Source organism: Acanthisitta chloris, unplaced genomic scaffold (genome assembly GCF_000695815.1).
Source record: "Acanthisitta chloris isolate BGI_N310 unplaced genomic scaffold, ASM69581v1 scaffold9053, whole genome shotgun sequence".
In the NCBI taxonomy this organism is placed as follows: Eukaryota; Metazoa; Chordata; class Aves; order Passeriformes; family Acanthisittidae; genus Acanthisitta; species Acanthisitta chloris.
This window is the reverse complement of record NW_008664265.1, coordinates 7,547-20,064: the sequence shown is the minus strand read 5'-3', so window position 1 is coordinate 20,064 and position 12,518 is coordinate 7,547. Positions and strand designations below refer to the sequence as shown.

The following is a 12,518-nucleotide window of genomic DNA, read 5'->3' as shown; positions in this document are numbered from 1 at the left end:
TGCGGGGGTTCAGCGGTGTCTGCTTTGAGGCCTTTGGTATGTTTCTTTGGGCTTTTTCTTTTCTTAGCACGTACCCCATCTCCCTTGCTAGGTTAGAGAGAAAAAGAGAGGAAAATACGGGTTTTTTAAAGCAACGATACTGTATTGTTGACATTCCCCGTATGTCTTATCTGTAACAGCCTCTTAATCATTGCTGCAGCTGAGTCAGTTGTTCCCAGCCTTGTGTTTTCCTGTCGCTGATAGTTCCTGTTCTTTTTCTTTTCTTAGCACGTACCCCATCTCCCTTGCTAGGTTAGAGAGAAAAAGAGAGGAAAATACGGGTTTTTTAAAGCAACGATACTGTATTGTTGACATTCCCCGTATGTCTTATCTGTAACAGCCTCTTAATCATTGCTGCAGCTGAGTCAGTTGTTCCCAGCCTTGTGTTTTCCTGTCGCTGATAGTTCCTGTTCTAAGAACTCGAAAACTTCTCTCGGTCTCTGTCCTGTTTTCCTCTCCGGACGATGGCCCGCGATAACAGTGTTAATTTCTTGGTCCCCATCTGACTTGCCCAGTAGCACAGGAGTGTGGCCTTTTTAAAGGCACTTGTCCAGAAGGATGTCTAAACATCAACCAGTTTCTAAATGATTCAGATGTTTTTTTGGATCCTCTTTGGATGGGGGAAGGAGAAAAGGGTACAAACTGCTTTTGATCTACAGAAAGTCTTTTATGGATCAGAAAGCTGTAGTTGTTTAGCATATGTTCTCAGGAACAGTGATATCTTTATTGCTAGTTAGAGTTTAATTATTTGATGTTTGTGTGATGCCTCAGGAGCCTTAATGTAGGAGTATGAGCTCTCATCTTGCTCCACTCTGCATAGAACAAAAAGACAGCCTCTGCCTGAAGGTACTTCCAGGCTTGATCTAGGAAGGAGCCAACGCATGCGTGTGGGAGTACAGGGAAATCCAGTGCTGATCACAGCAACACGATGGCTTACTAGTTAGTCTAAACTGAAAACAAACTCTTTTCTTTATAGACCTTGTGCCAGGAGACGGTATGAGAAGGATGTGGAGGGTAACTGGAAAACTACAGGCTTAAAGCTTTGACTTAGAGTCCATTTCCTTATCCATGGTAGGCTCTGCCTATAGCTGAAGCACACAAACCTTTTCAAGAAGATGCTTGGGAACACTGGGCATTTGGCATTTCCTTAGATAACCCATCCAGGGCTTAGTGACCTTAATGGTTAAAAACATTTCCTGTTAGTAACCACTGAAAATCGAACTTTACTGCAGTTAAAAACCACTTCTGCTTGCTGTGAGTGTAGAAGAAGAAAATAAATGTTTGCTTCTTTCTTCATAGAATTGGCTACTGTTGTACTTTTTTCATTCCCTCTGTTAAGACTTTTCATTTTTAAATTTTTACTGTTTTTCTTTAAACTTCTGATCACTTTTGTAGTGCTCTGAGAGCCCTGCTGTTTCATTTTCTAGTGTGGTCCTTAAAAATAGACTTTCATTACTGCAGCTGAGCCACTTGTTTCCAGTCTTGTATTTTGCTGCAGGCAATAGTTTCTGTTGAGGTACTGGAGTGCATAACTTCTTGAGTTACACTGTACCTTTTTGTGTTGCTCCTGAAGTCTGCCTCAAATTCTGCTCCTATCCTTTTGTGCTGTTTGAATAAGCTAGCTGTGTAAGTGTCTACAGGAGCAGTACTGTATGGAGCAGGTCCTTGCATTGAACAAGTAGGTGATGGGATCTGGTGTCCTGGATTAAGGTGATGTAGGAGGCTGAAATGGCCAGGGTGAGGCAGGGTATAACACCATTAAATGATATTCTTCACAGATTGTATCTGCTTTTAATGTCTAGGTTTGTCTAGTGTGGTGTGTATTACTCCCTTTCTCTTTCTGAATGCAGGCACTCATACCATCTTACATGCATATTTTCTTCATTGTTTAATTACCAAACAGGTATTTAATCTGTACTGACATGCTGTAATGATTCAAATATTATTATGGTGAAATTAACTTGTAGATGTTCTCTATATATTGCCTCATACATAAATATCAGAGGCTCTAAGCAAGCTGATCTGAGGTGTTTTTACATTCAGCTTCTTGGTACTAATGGGATTTTTTTATCTTAACTGCCAGAAGTAGAGTTTAGGCTTATGGTGACCGGTTACATGTAGATTTAGGGAAGTGTATTGAGAAATAAACACTGAGCTTAATTAAGTATACGTGATGTTTTTCCATGTTTCTTAGACTTACCATACATGACTAGCTGGGTGTTTACGGTGAAAATGATCCCACTGGTAACTGTAGCACACTTAGAACCTGAAGATGTGCTTGTGCCTTCCTACTGTGTGAACTTGTAGGCAGTGGCCCTGAACTGTGTGTGGTGGGGGAGAGACTAAACACTTCCTTGGGCTTCCCTGAGAGCCCTCACAGGGGCTCTCCTGTGTCAGCGGAGGAGATGAGTTTTCTGGAGCAGAAAACATGCTATTTGCATCTCTCTCTGACCAGGAGGAGGACAGACAGGGAGTTGGGGGAGCACCGCAGTGCACATAGGCACAAGGCTCCTGTACAAGAGTCTTCTCCTCCCATAGGAGGAGGTGGGACTGACAGCTGACAGACCTTTTCATGGGGAGGAGGATTGAGGGGAAGGCAATCAACTCCCAAGGGAGACCTGGGATTATTTTGTGTGTGTGTGTTTCTATGTATCTTGCTGGGAGGGGATGGTGAATGCCAGTGAAGCTGCCTCTCCTTTTTGGGGAGAATGTTCACTGGTACCTCAGACTGCACTAACAAGGGTGGGGTTTTGAACATTTTTTTTCCCTCAGGATGTTACCTGTTGCTTTGTCATTAAGACTCTTATCACCATTTTTTTGCAGGTTTCACACAAACTGTTTACAAGTCATGCCTCTGTGTGTCTCCTGCCTAAGCTGATAAAGCATCTATGCACTTTAATCTGAAGTCTGTACCACTCTGCTAGAACAGTGTGAGCTGTGCCTTGAACCTTGGATATAAAGACTTACCAGCCAAAGTCTTGTTCCTGCCTTAGTAATGTTCCAGAGGTTAAATAACATGCTCATAGGAGAGATTGCTAGCTTGTCCAGCCAAGAGCCAGAGTTCAGTGAGAAAGAAGACGACGAGTGGATTCTGGTTGACTTTATAGGTAAGATGTCTGTCAAACATAAGCTCTGCGGTTGTCTTGCTCTGGCTCTTGCTTGTCTTACTTCCATTAACTTGGAGAAACTTGATCTAAGCAAAACCAATGTGGATTAGAGTGTAGGGTGTTTTCCAAACAAATGTACTGAAACATGTTGTGTAAACTGGTGAGAATGATGTCAGGTTTATAAGCCTGACACTGGCTCCAGCAGAACCACCTGTACAGCTAAAATATATTTGACTTATTATGCAATGATATTGCTTTACTGATAACAGTAGTTTTACGTGTCTAACGTGGCTTGTCTGGGAACTCCTTTTTTCCCCTCCCCTGCTTTTAAAAAATAAAAGCTTGTGTATGTGCTAACAGGGATTTATTTTTGTTTGTTTGTTTTTTTCATATCCCATTTCTGTCTACCTTGTTTTTGACCTCCTGTGATCACCAACATCCATGGGTTCCTCTCTGCTGACTAATGGTCACCTATAGCAGATACTTGCACTAATTGCTCCGTGGAGGAAGCTGACATTACTGAAGCATCGGCCACGGATGGCTCACCCGTCTTCTCTTGTTTATCATCTCCCTTGGAACACTTGCCGGAGGCCAGCGAGTCTTGCTTCATCCAGTTTGATTCATGCCCTATGGAGGAGAGCTGGTTTATTACCCCTCCCCCGTGTTTCACTGCAGGTGGATTAACCACTATCAAAGTGGAAACCAGTCCGATGGAGAACCTCCTAATTGAGCATCCCAGCATGTCTGTGTATGCTGTCCACAACACCTGTCACAGCCTTAATGAGACTGGATGTGGGGATGAGGAGTTTCACAGCCCAGGTAGTCCCAGGTATGTCTGCATTCTCTCATCAAGGAGCTCTGTTGCTGAAAATATCTGGTTTCTACTTGATCAGCTTAGACACTTAATACTGAATTTTCCAGCTTATTTCAGAGCAGGTGAATAAAGCATGAATAGTACACAAGGTGGGTAGGGTGGTCAGGGCTGCCTGCCTGCTTAGAAAAATGTTACACAAGATGACTGTCAGGAAGCAGTTGGGTATGTTACTTTGACACTACAATGAATATTTATGGAGCCTAATTACTGCCTTGCAGAGTAGGTTGTGGTCCTGTTGAAAGTGGTGGCGGTTAGCTGTATAGCCAGTAATACAGATAGTAAAGCACTTTGCCCCCTTCACAGCTATGTGGGTTTTTTCATACCTGCTAGTCAATAGCCTTTCAGTCACCTTGTGAGATGAAACCTAGTACTTTCATTATCCTGACAGGGAAGTGGTTTGAGTTTTGGGTGGTGGGATTTTTGGTTGGTTTTGGTTTTGTTCCTCCACCTAGTGATAGATAGGGACAGGGTTAAATTTTTCTGCAAGCAACTTGTGAAACAAACTGAAATATTCCACAAAACTTACTCCCCTCAAGGTAAAAGTTTGTGCTGCAAACTTCTGCTTTTAGCAAGGTAAGAAGTTTTGCTTTATGGTTTTGGGTCTTAAAAATCTGACCATGTGGGATTATTGCAGAAGCATGTTTGTCATGCAGTGCTGCTTTGGTGTTAACTATCCAGTATATGCAGCTATCCAAGTGCAGTGTATACAGGTATATGCAAATAGTGTTTCTTTGCCATTATGACCCCACACTTGCCCATGTGCTCATTGGTTTTGAAATAATTGGGTGTTTTGTGAATCCCCGTTAAGGACCTTTCATCCAATCTAGTGCTTACATTTAGAAACAGTAATAAAGAAAAAAACCCATAATATACTAAGCTTTGATAGGGAAAAAATGAGTGTAGTGTTAGAGTTGCTGTAGGTAGATGTCTCTTGACTTCTCTGATCAGCTCCTTGCCATATTTTAAGTTCTTAGTTCAAAGACGCAGGTGACTGAGATGATGTGCTGCTGTATAATGTTGAAGTATAGTGCTGGTAATATTAATCTTGGAGTGAGGGATTTGTATCAGTATTTGGGGAGGGCAGTCTCTGTTGTTAAACTGGGGAGAAGCTATGGGCACACAGCACCTTTAAAATGAGGGTCTGAAGGAATCTGCAGGAGAAGTGCACGTTGCAAAGCATGCCCTAGGAAAAGAAAACCAGTTATCTAAAATACCATTTTGCAGTGGATAGTAACACTCAAAGTCGGATACTGACTTGAGCGACTTGAACTGGGGATACTGGTATAAATTCTTCTGGACAAGCATCCTGTCTTACATTATATAGTACAGGTAACCTGCTTTAATATGTGGGGAAACTGAAGGTGTGATGATCTTCAGCTGGTCTGTAATTAAGTTTCTTCATGCTGAATTTCATGTTGTGGTTTGTCAGAGGATCTAGGCTCACGTGCAGGTTATTTTGGGTGGCAGAACTGGGAGGAGACCAAGTCTAAAACTGAGGTAGACTGCAGAAACTGGGAACATTGATTGCACTGGTATTGCAGTAAATTTCAAAAGCTGTTTTGAAGTCTCTAGTGGTTTAATGGTTGGCCATTTAACATTGTAGGGCCAAGAAAAGCTGCTTAAGGCACACTGGCACAGTAAGTACTACTGTTTTGGGACAGTGCTTTTTGTTTGATCAGGCTGCTAGCAACACTGCTTCCTCTAGAGCCTTGTCTGCCAAAGCAATACTGGTTTTAGGACTAACCTTTGTGCCAAATGATGTTACTTGATCAAGCCTAACTACATCTGCTTTAACAAGCCAAAATGCTAAGTGCAGAAAAATTACTGAAATATTAATTGGGAAGGGGTCTGAAGCCTTTAATGTTTCCTGTGAGGTCTGGGTCTGTAGTGCAACTAGCAGGCACTTCTGCTTTCTAGCAAAATAGGTGCTTGGACCACAGCAGTGAACATACATAACAGTCTGGCTTAAGACACAGCCCCTATAAAATTCCATTTTGACAATACTGATGGAGACTTGTCAGCCTTGTTCTCTCAGCGCACTGGGCTCACTAGTGCCAGGATACCAAATGCCACTAAGGTACCAAAGTGCTACGTTTTTGAAGAGTATGTCACCTTTCAGTTATTTCAAACCACCTCTGCTATCCCAGTTGCTCTTTAAGATGACATGTAGGAGAGTGTTGGTTTGCAATCCAGTGCTGGAAGGGTATTTGATAAGGGGCGGGGGGAAGCTCAAGTATCTTCAGCCAGCTATTTTTTTCTCCTTTTGCAGGGGAAATCTATTTTCTCTGTTTAAATTCCTTTCAAAGCAAAAGGATGTTGTATAAACTTCCTCCTGTTTGTAAGATTACTCATAGTTTTCTGTAACAAAACCACAGCAGTTTGTATTAGCAGTTGATGCCCTTTGCTAGCTAAAGGGATGCTTAGGAAATACAGGTTGCAATAACTATGGTATGGCTTCCTGGCTCCTTACAGCTTTCCCCAGGAAGGCTTCACTTGGAGTTCCACCTCCAGCACTGTTGAATCTGTTAAGGGATTGCCCCATATAGAAAATAGTAGCCCCATATTTGCTGGTACCTTCATGTAAATTAAACTGGTGTAATCTACGTAGAAAGTATTGACAAGACACTGTGAATTGATTTATACTGTTACTCACTTATTTCTTGCTTGTTATTTCAAGAGCTAGGTTTAGTACAATATCCAGTAAATAAACAGGGGAAAACCAGCATGCCACACATGACTATTCTGCAGTCTCTAGTCTTTACTCAGTCATATCAAGCTACCTAAGGGTCCAAAAGCAAGTGGATTTGGATATTTAAAATAAAGTAGAAGAGTAGAAGGGAGTATTCCCTTGCTGACAGAGTATTTGGCTCCAGTTGGAGTGGAGGGAGGCAGGAGAGCTCATTTCTGTGTCAGGTACCTGCACCCCCACAAGAGTTAAGGCTACAAAGGCTTTACCAAGGGCATGGCAGACTAGACTTATGTCTACAGAGACATCATATAATAAATGCAAGTTAAGCTCTTCCAGAAGAAACTTAAAGTCATGCTAGGGCTGAAAAGCAGATTTTCTGAGAGACCTGATGCTCATGCCTGAGCAAGTTCTTGGTCTTGCAGACATCTTTCCTGTGCACCACTGAGTTGACAGCTGGCTGTTGTGTCCTAGGTGGGGTGAGAGAAGACAAGCAACTCTGGTGCCACTGGTCTCATACCAGCTGTAGCTCTCAGACTTAGGTTTTGCTTTGTTTTTAAAATGGCCAGGCTATTTTTAACTTTACTTTGGATGTTCCAGGAAGTGCCAGTGATTGTTCTGTCAAGTAGGGAAGTCCTTTTCCAATATGTTGGTCCCTGCTTGCATAGGCTGCTGGTTTGTTTTTAACTAGTGCATGGTGAAGTAAGGGTTTGCCAAAACTGCTGACTCTGCTCATGAAATTAGAGGGCTGGTTGAGGAACAATCCTTCTAAGTTTTTTCCTGTGTGTGTCACAACTGGTCTATCTTTTCCATTCCTCTGCATGAACATTGTTTGGATTTGTGTGGCTGGCAGTTGAAATGCACTTTCATTAGTGTGCTTCTGTTTTCAGGCTGAACCACCTATATTCAAGATGATTTTAAAACAAAGTTTGCCTAATGGATAACTCCCAAGTCTTCCAAAGCTGGAGCAGTGTGACACACATTGCCTTGTATTTCTGATCTGTATTGCATCTTGGGCTTAGGGAGGTGGGATGGGGAAGGAGGAGCACAATAGTATGACACCCAAAAGCTGTTGTGGGTTCCTTACACAAAAAGTGATTTAGCAGCACTGCACATTACTTCGTGTCAGCCTGCATCTCTGTCCAGTAGAATAAGGCTGCCCTTTTGAAATGGTGGATAGTGATGTCCACATTCTACCCTTTAGTTTGCTTGTCCTTCCAGTGTCTTTCTGTAGTGTTTGATACCTGGATATCTACTTGTTGCATTTCCAGACTGGAGGCCCAAAATGAAACGGGACAGCGTGTTCACTGCTATGTCACGGCTCTTGCCACTCGTTCGACTTCTTTCCTGGAGAAAAACAAGAGCTTTCGTCCTACCCACTGGATAAAAGAACATAGTGAAAGACACTATCTCAACAGAAACAGTCTCCGTCGCCAAAACCTTACCAGGGATTGCCACTCTCGGCAGATCAAGCACAATGGACTGTTTGTTCACCAGCCTTGCCAGCGTCAGTTCAATTACTGATGGTTCTTGTGGTTTTAATCTAGGGTATAATTGGTTTTTAGGTTGCTTTTGTTTTCATGCATAGGTAAGTGTGGTCAATCTGAAGCTGATCATCAATCCCTCCAACACAATCGTAACACGCATTGCATCCTTTGAAATGACACATAAATCTCCAGACATCTTGCAGCGAGTCCTAAATGTTGATGTTAAATATCAATGTCTTGGAAGCCTATCAGTACAATAGTTTGTGTGCTGTTTTATAAACTATGATGTATAGATGGGTTCTTAGTTGGTATTTTAAAGAAACTTAACTGAAGTGGAAATCAGTTATGTTTTGCATTAATCAAAGTGGAGTTAGAAAATTTGAGGTTAGCTGTATGCTTTAATGACCAGTCCTTGACAGCTTGTGTGTCTGTCTGTATTCAGCATATATGATTACTTTCTAACAAGGAATTATACTATAGCTGCCAGTGGATATTACATAGCTGTGCTGAGCTGTTGCAAGAAAGACATCTAAATTGCCTAGTACCTACTTGTGTTAGTGGAGTCTGTGTAGGTGTGTTGGGTACTTGATATGGATATTGGAAGAGGGTTAAATGTCCCCCCAATATTGTTGCAGTATGATAATGGCACTGGTGTTACAGATGTTGTACCTCACAGTGGAGTGGAAAAAAGTGGACCTGGGGTGAAGTGCAGATGCACAACACAGAACTGAACTGGGTTTTACTTGGTACAGTTTGTTCTTACTCCTTTCTCTAACTCTTTCTCTCTGTGTTTTTCCCTTATCCTATTTCATTTAATCTCTAGTCTAGTTAAAGGAAAAAGATGGTGGATTGACTCTTTTTTTTTTTAAATCCCATCAGCAGCTGACTGCTCTTTAAAGAAGTCAGGCTGATGGACAGCTATTTCTGAGCTACAAATTGCTGTTAGATTGTCTCATATTTACAGATTGAGAGTAGCTCAAAAGTAGCTAGAAGGAAGCTTTTATTAGAAGTTCTAATTTTCTCTTTCTCTCTGAAAATGAAGTCTGAGTTAATAGGGACTAGAATTGAAGGGCAGTGTGAGGCAGGGAGAAATGGATGCTGAAGAAGTCTTGCAGAACTAAACGCAGTGATAACAGGGTGTCCAAAAATCGATTGATCAGCAGTCATGGTGGTTCTTCTAGCCCAGTGGAGGCAGAAGGACTGGACTGCAATTCTCTGGGCCAACAAGAAAGAAAAGCCATTCAAAACTAACAAGTAGTTCTCTTAAGAACACTGTGCAAGATATTTTGGAAGTTGGCAGGCACTGCAAGCTACAACTATAGGTGAAGTAAAATTCACCTGTTAACCAAGACTGTGTTACACAGCAGCCACAAGGCATGCTGAACCCTGACAGATCAATCTGGGAAGTAGATTCAGTGAGTGTAGAGGTGAGGAAACAGAAATCTGCACTGAAAGAATGGGGAAATGTAAGTTTATCCTCCTTTCTGTCAGTGCTTAATATAACTTCCTGTATTTTCCCTTGTGTTTAGTGCCTAGATTATAAAAGTGTTAAAATTACACTCAACTGTGTCTTCCAATAGTCCTTATACAGAAGTCAAGACATGTGAGGAGTCTTTGAAGTTAGGCAAGATAAAAAATGTGAATTATTTTAGATCTATGTGAAGTACTTTAAATTCAGCCAAATGCTTCAATTTCACTGAAGCAGACCCCCAACAATTCAGACTGACCTTGATGTAGTGGTACTGTTGGATGTTCTGCAGCTGGAATTGTTGTGGAACATACTTGGTGTACAGGAAACAGCATTTATAACCTGTTGTGCTGCAGATGTTGCTTCTTCACTGGAATTAATTAGCATTGTTGCAAAGGGATGTTGACACAGTTAAATGTATAAAAGCAAGAGGTGCTTTCCTGGGCACACTAGTCTTGATTTGTTGATTGGTTGGTTTTTGACACCTTAAATTCACATGTACAGTGAAAAAACCAGAATTGGTCACATCATGAATTTCCAAACCAGATTTTATTACTGTTCTTTTCAACAGTATGTGCCCATGTCCATACAACAATTCTCTTGTGGTCCAAATACTCTGTTTTATCTGCAAATAGCTGTAGTTTCACCAGTCTCTTATCTGTTCATGAATACTCTTACTTGCCTCAGATTATCTACCTTTATCACTCCAACTTTTTGTCTGGCTTAAACTTCCTTCTCCTTGCTGCCAACTTTCTAGCTCAGGAAAATTCTTTGCTTTCCTGTATTACTGTTCTTTATATAAAAGTAACTGCTTTCCTTCAGCTTTAATTTTCTTAAAGTGAAATGAAGGAAGATGGAGTCTCCACCTCCCTGTGTTGGAAGGAGTAAGTAACCCCTTAACTCTTAATGGGGAGATGGAGTTGAGAGTATAAGGCTCCCAGGCATTACAATGAGAGCCTTGGTCTGTTCTTCTCAATAGGCAAATAAATGCAATTTTAGACTGCTCCTAGAATTGGGAGATACTGATCTTTTTATACTACATTACTAGATGACTTTCTGGTGATGAAAACCTATATCTTTCAGGATATAAACTATTTTGTTGCACAAAGCTGTGCTTCTCAATTTGTAATATTGGAAACCATATTATTGTGTGAGATAGTACTGCATCAATGGCTTTTTGGTAATTTGTTTTACATATTTATGTTGGTCTAACCCTGTTTTGTGCCTGAAGCTATTGGGCAATTAGATTTGTTTTGGTTTTCTGTTTTAATAGTGAGCTGTGTGGCTTTTTATATGGTTTTTTGAATTGTATTAAAGTGTGTGTTTTGTTTCTTGTAAAAGTGGAGGCCTTGCACTGTCTCATACTGATATTCATGAATCTTGCTGAAATTGTATTTTCATATGTATAGGTCAATGGACAGACTTGCATTTTAAACTGTGCCTTCTACATAGCAAACTTGAAGATTCAAAAGGGACATTTCAGTTAGGATTAATACTGTACATCAGTCTATGCATATATGGCAGCTTCTCTCCAGAGCCACTTCTCTGTTTGTAGCAGTCCTTTTGATACGAAAGAATGTCTGGCTCTTATTTTTAATAGTTTAACACAAGCTGAAAACAGACAAAATACAGCACTTTGCCAAAAAGTAGCATTGCTTAACCAGTGTGTATATACTAAAGTGATCCTCTGTATTTTGTTTTCATAGTGCGTTCTGCACACCGTGGGGAGACATGATCGTAACTCTCAATAAAAAATGGCCTATTAAAATTGTCAGTCTGCTTTTTAATGCTGCAGGTTGGTCAAAGTCCAAAGGCCTGAGCATTCTTGTTCAGATGGCAGGTACAAGTACTGAGTGTCTCAATGCTTGTTCTAGTACAGAAGTTCCTCTGGGAATCAGTTTGCATTGCTGATTGAGTGATAATGTGCATCCAGGCAGTGCTGCACATCTCTGCCAGCTGCTGTGTTTCCTGATCAACATGCAGAAGCTCAGTAGGTGAACAGGACAGAGATAAGAACACATGAAGCATGTATGGGGTAGGGGGGAAGGTTTTTCCTTTGTGTGGCTAAACTTCTCTCATTTCAACATGTACCCTTTGCCTATAGTGTTCTGCCATGTGCCACCATGAAAAAATCTCTATGGAAGGCTGCTGGAACAGGTACAGGTAACCTGTGAGGGATGTAGAGGTCCTGTGGAGATGCCCAGGCATGGGATATGGGAAGCCAAAGCAAAGCCACCTATAGCTGAACCTGGCAAGGGATGTGGAGGACAACAGGTCTTCAAGGTGTATCAGCTGCAAAAGGAAGATCAGGAGGTGTGGGCCTGCTGCTAAATGGGACAGGAATCCACAGGACAAAGGACATGGAGTTGGCTAAGGTACTCCATATAGTTTTTGCCTTGGTCTCTACTGTAAGACCAGCCTTAGGGATTGCAGGCCCCCGAGGCTAGTGGGAAAGGCTAAAGCAAGGAAGATCAACCCTTGGATGAGAAGGATTAAGGTAAAGAATACCTACAGCTGGGGTGTATGCAGGTCTATGGGACACATCCATGACTGCCAAAGGAGCTGGCTGATGTCATCATGAAGCTGTTTTATCTAAAAGTTAATGTCAATGGACAGAATTCCTAAGGGCTGGAAGAGAGCAAATGTCCTTCCTATTCTCAAGGCAGACAAGAAGAATATGGGGAACTACAAGGTAGTCTTACCTTGACCTCTGGGAAGGCAGTGGAGTAAATAGTCCTGAGAACCATTTCCAAACATGAACAAGAAAGTGATTAGTAACAGGCAGAATGGATTTATGGAAGGGAAAGCATGCCTGGCAACTTAAGACCTGTCTCCAATTAGATTGACTGGCTTCGTG

The 12,518-nt window shown here is 41.6% G+C and overlaps 1 protein-coding gene across 2 annotated transcripts; it reads left to right on the top strand.

Annotated features, from left to right (window-relative positions):
- Nucleotides 1-2,861: 2,861 nt before the first annotated feature.
- On the top strand, nt 2,862-8,337 carry TP53INP1 (tumor protein p53 inducible nuclear protein 1). 2 transcript variants are annotated; one of them, XM_009071278.1, is made up of 3 exons: nt 2,862-3,146; nt 3,627-3,975; nt 7,978-8,337. In XM_009071278.1, the coding sequence occupies exons 1-3, from the start codon at nt 3,035-3,037 to the stop codon at nt 8,228-8,230; spliced, it is 714 nt and encodes a 237-aa protein (XP_009069526.1). In that variant the 5' UTR covers nt 2,862-3,034; the 3' UTR covers nt 8,231-8,337. The 2 variants fall into 2 exon arrangements, with proteins under 2 accessions (XP_009069526.1, XP_009069525.1); XM_009071277.1 differs by having other exon boundaries at nt 3,624-3,975.
- The last annotated feature ends 4,181 nt before the right edge of the window (nt 8,338-12,518 follow it).

What these genes read in the sequence shown, in the direction of transcription:
- TP53INP1 (XM_009071277.1), top strand. Translation starts at nt 3,035, where the DNA reads ATGTTCCAGAGGTTAAATAACATGCTCATAGGAGAGATTGCTAGCTTG. An exon ending in GATTCTGGTTGACTTTATAG is followed by an intron (nt 3,147 to 3,623) that starts GTAAGATGTCTG and finishes GGTCACCTATAG; the next exon opens with CAGATACTTGCACTAATTGC. An exon ending in CACAGCCCAGGTAGTCCCAG is followed by an intron (nt 3,976 to 7,977) that starts GTATGTCTGCAT and finishes TTGCATTTCCAG; the next exon opens with ACTGGAGGCCCAAAATGAAA.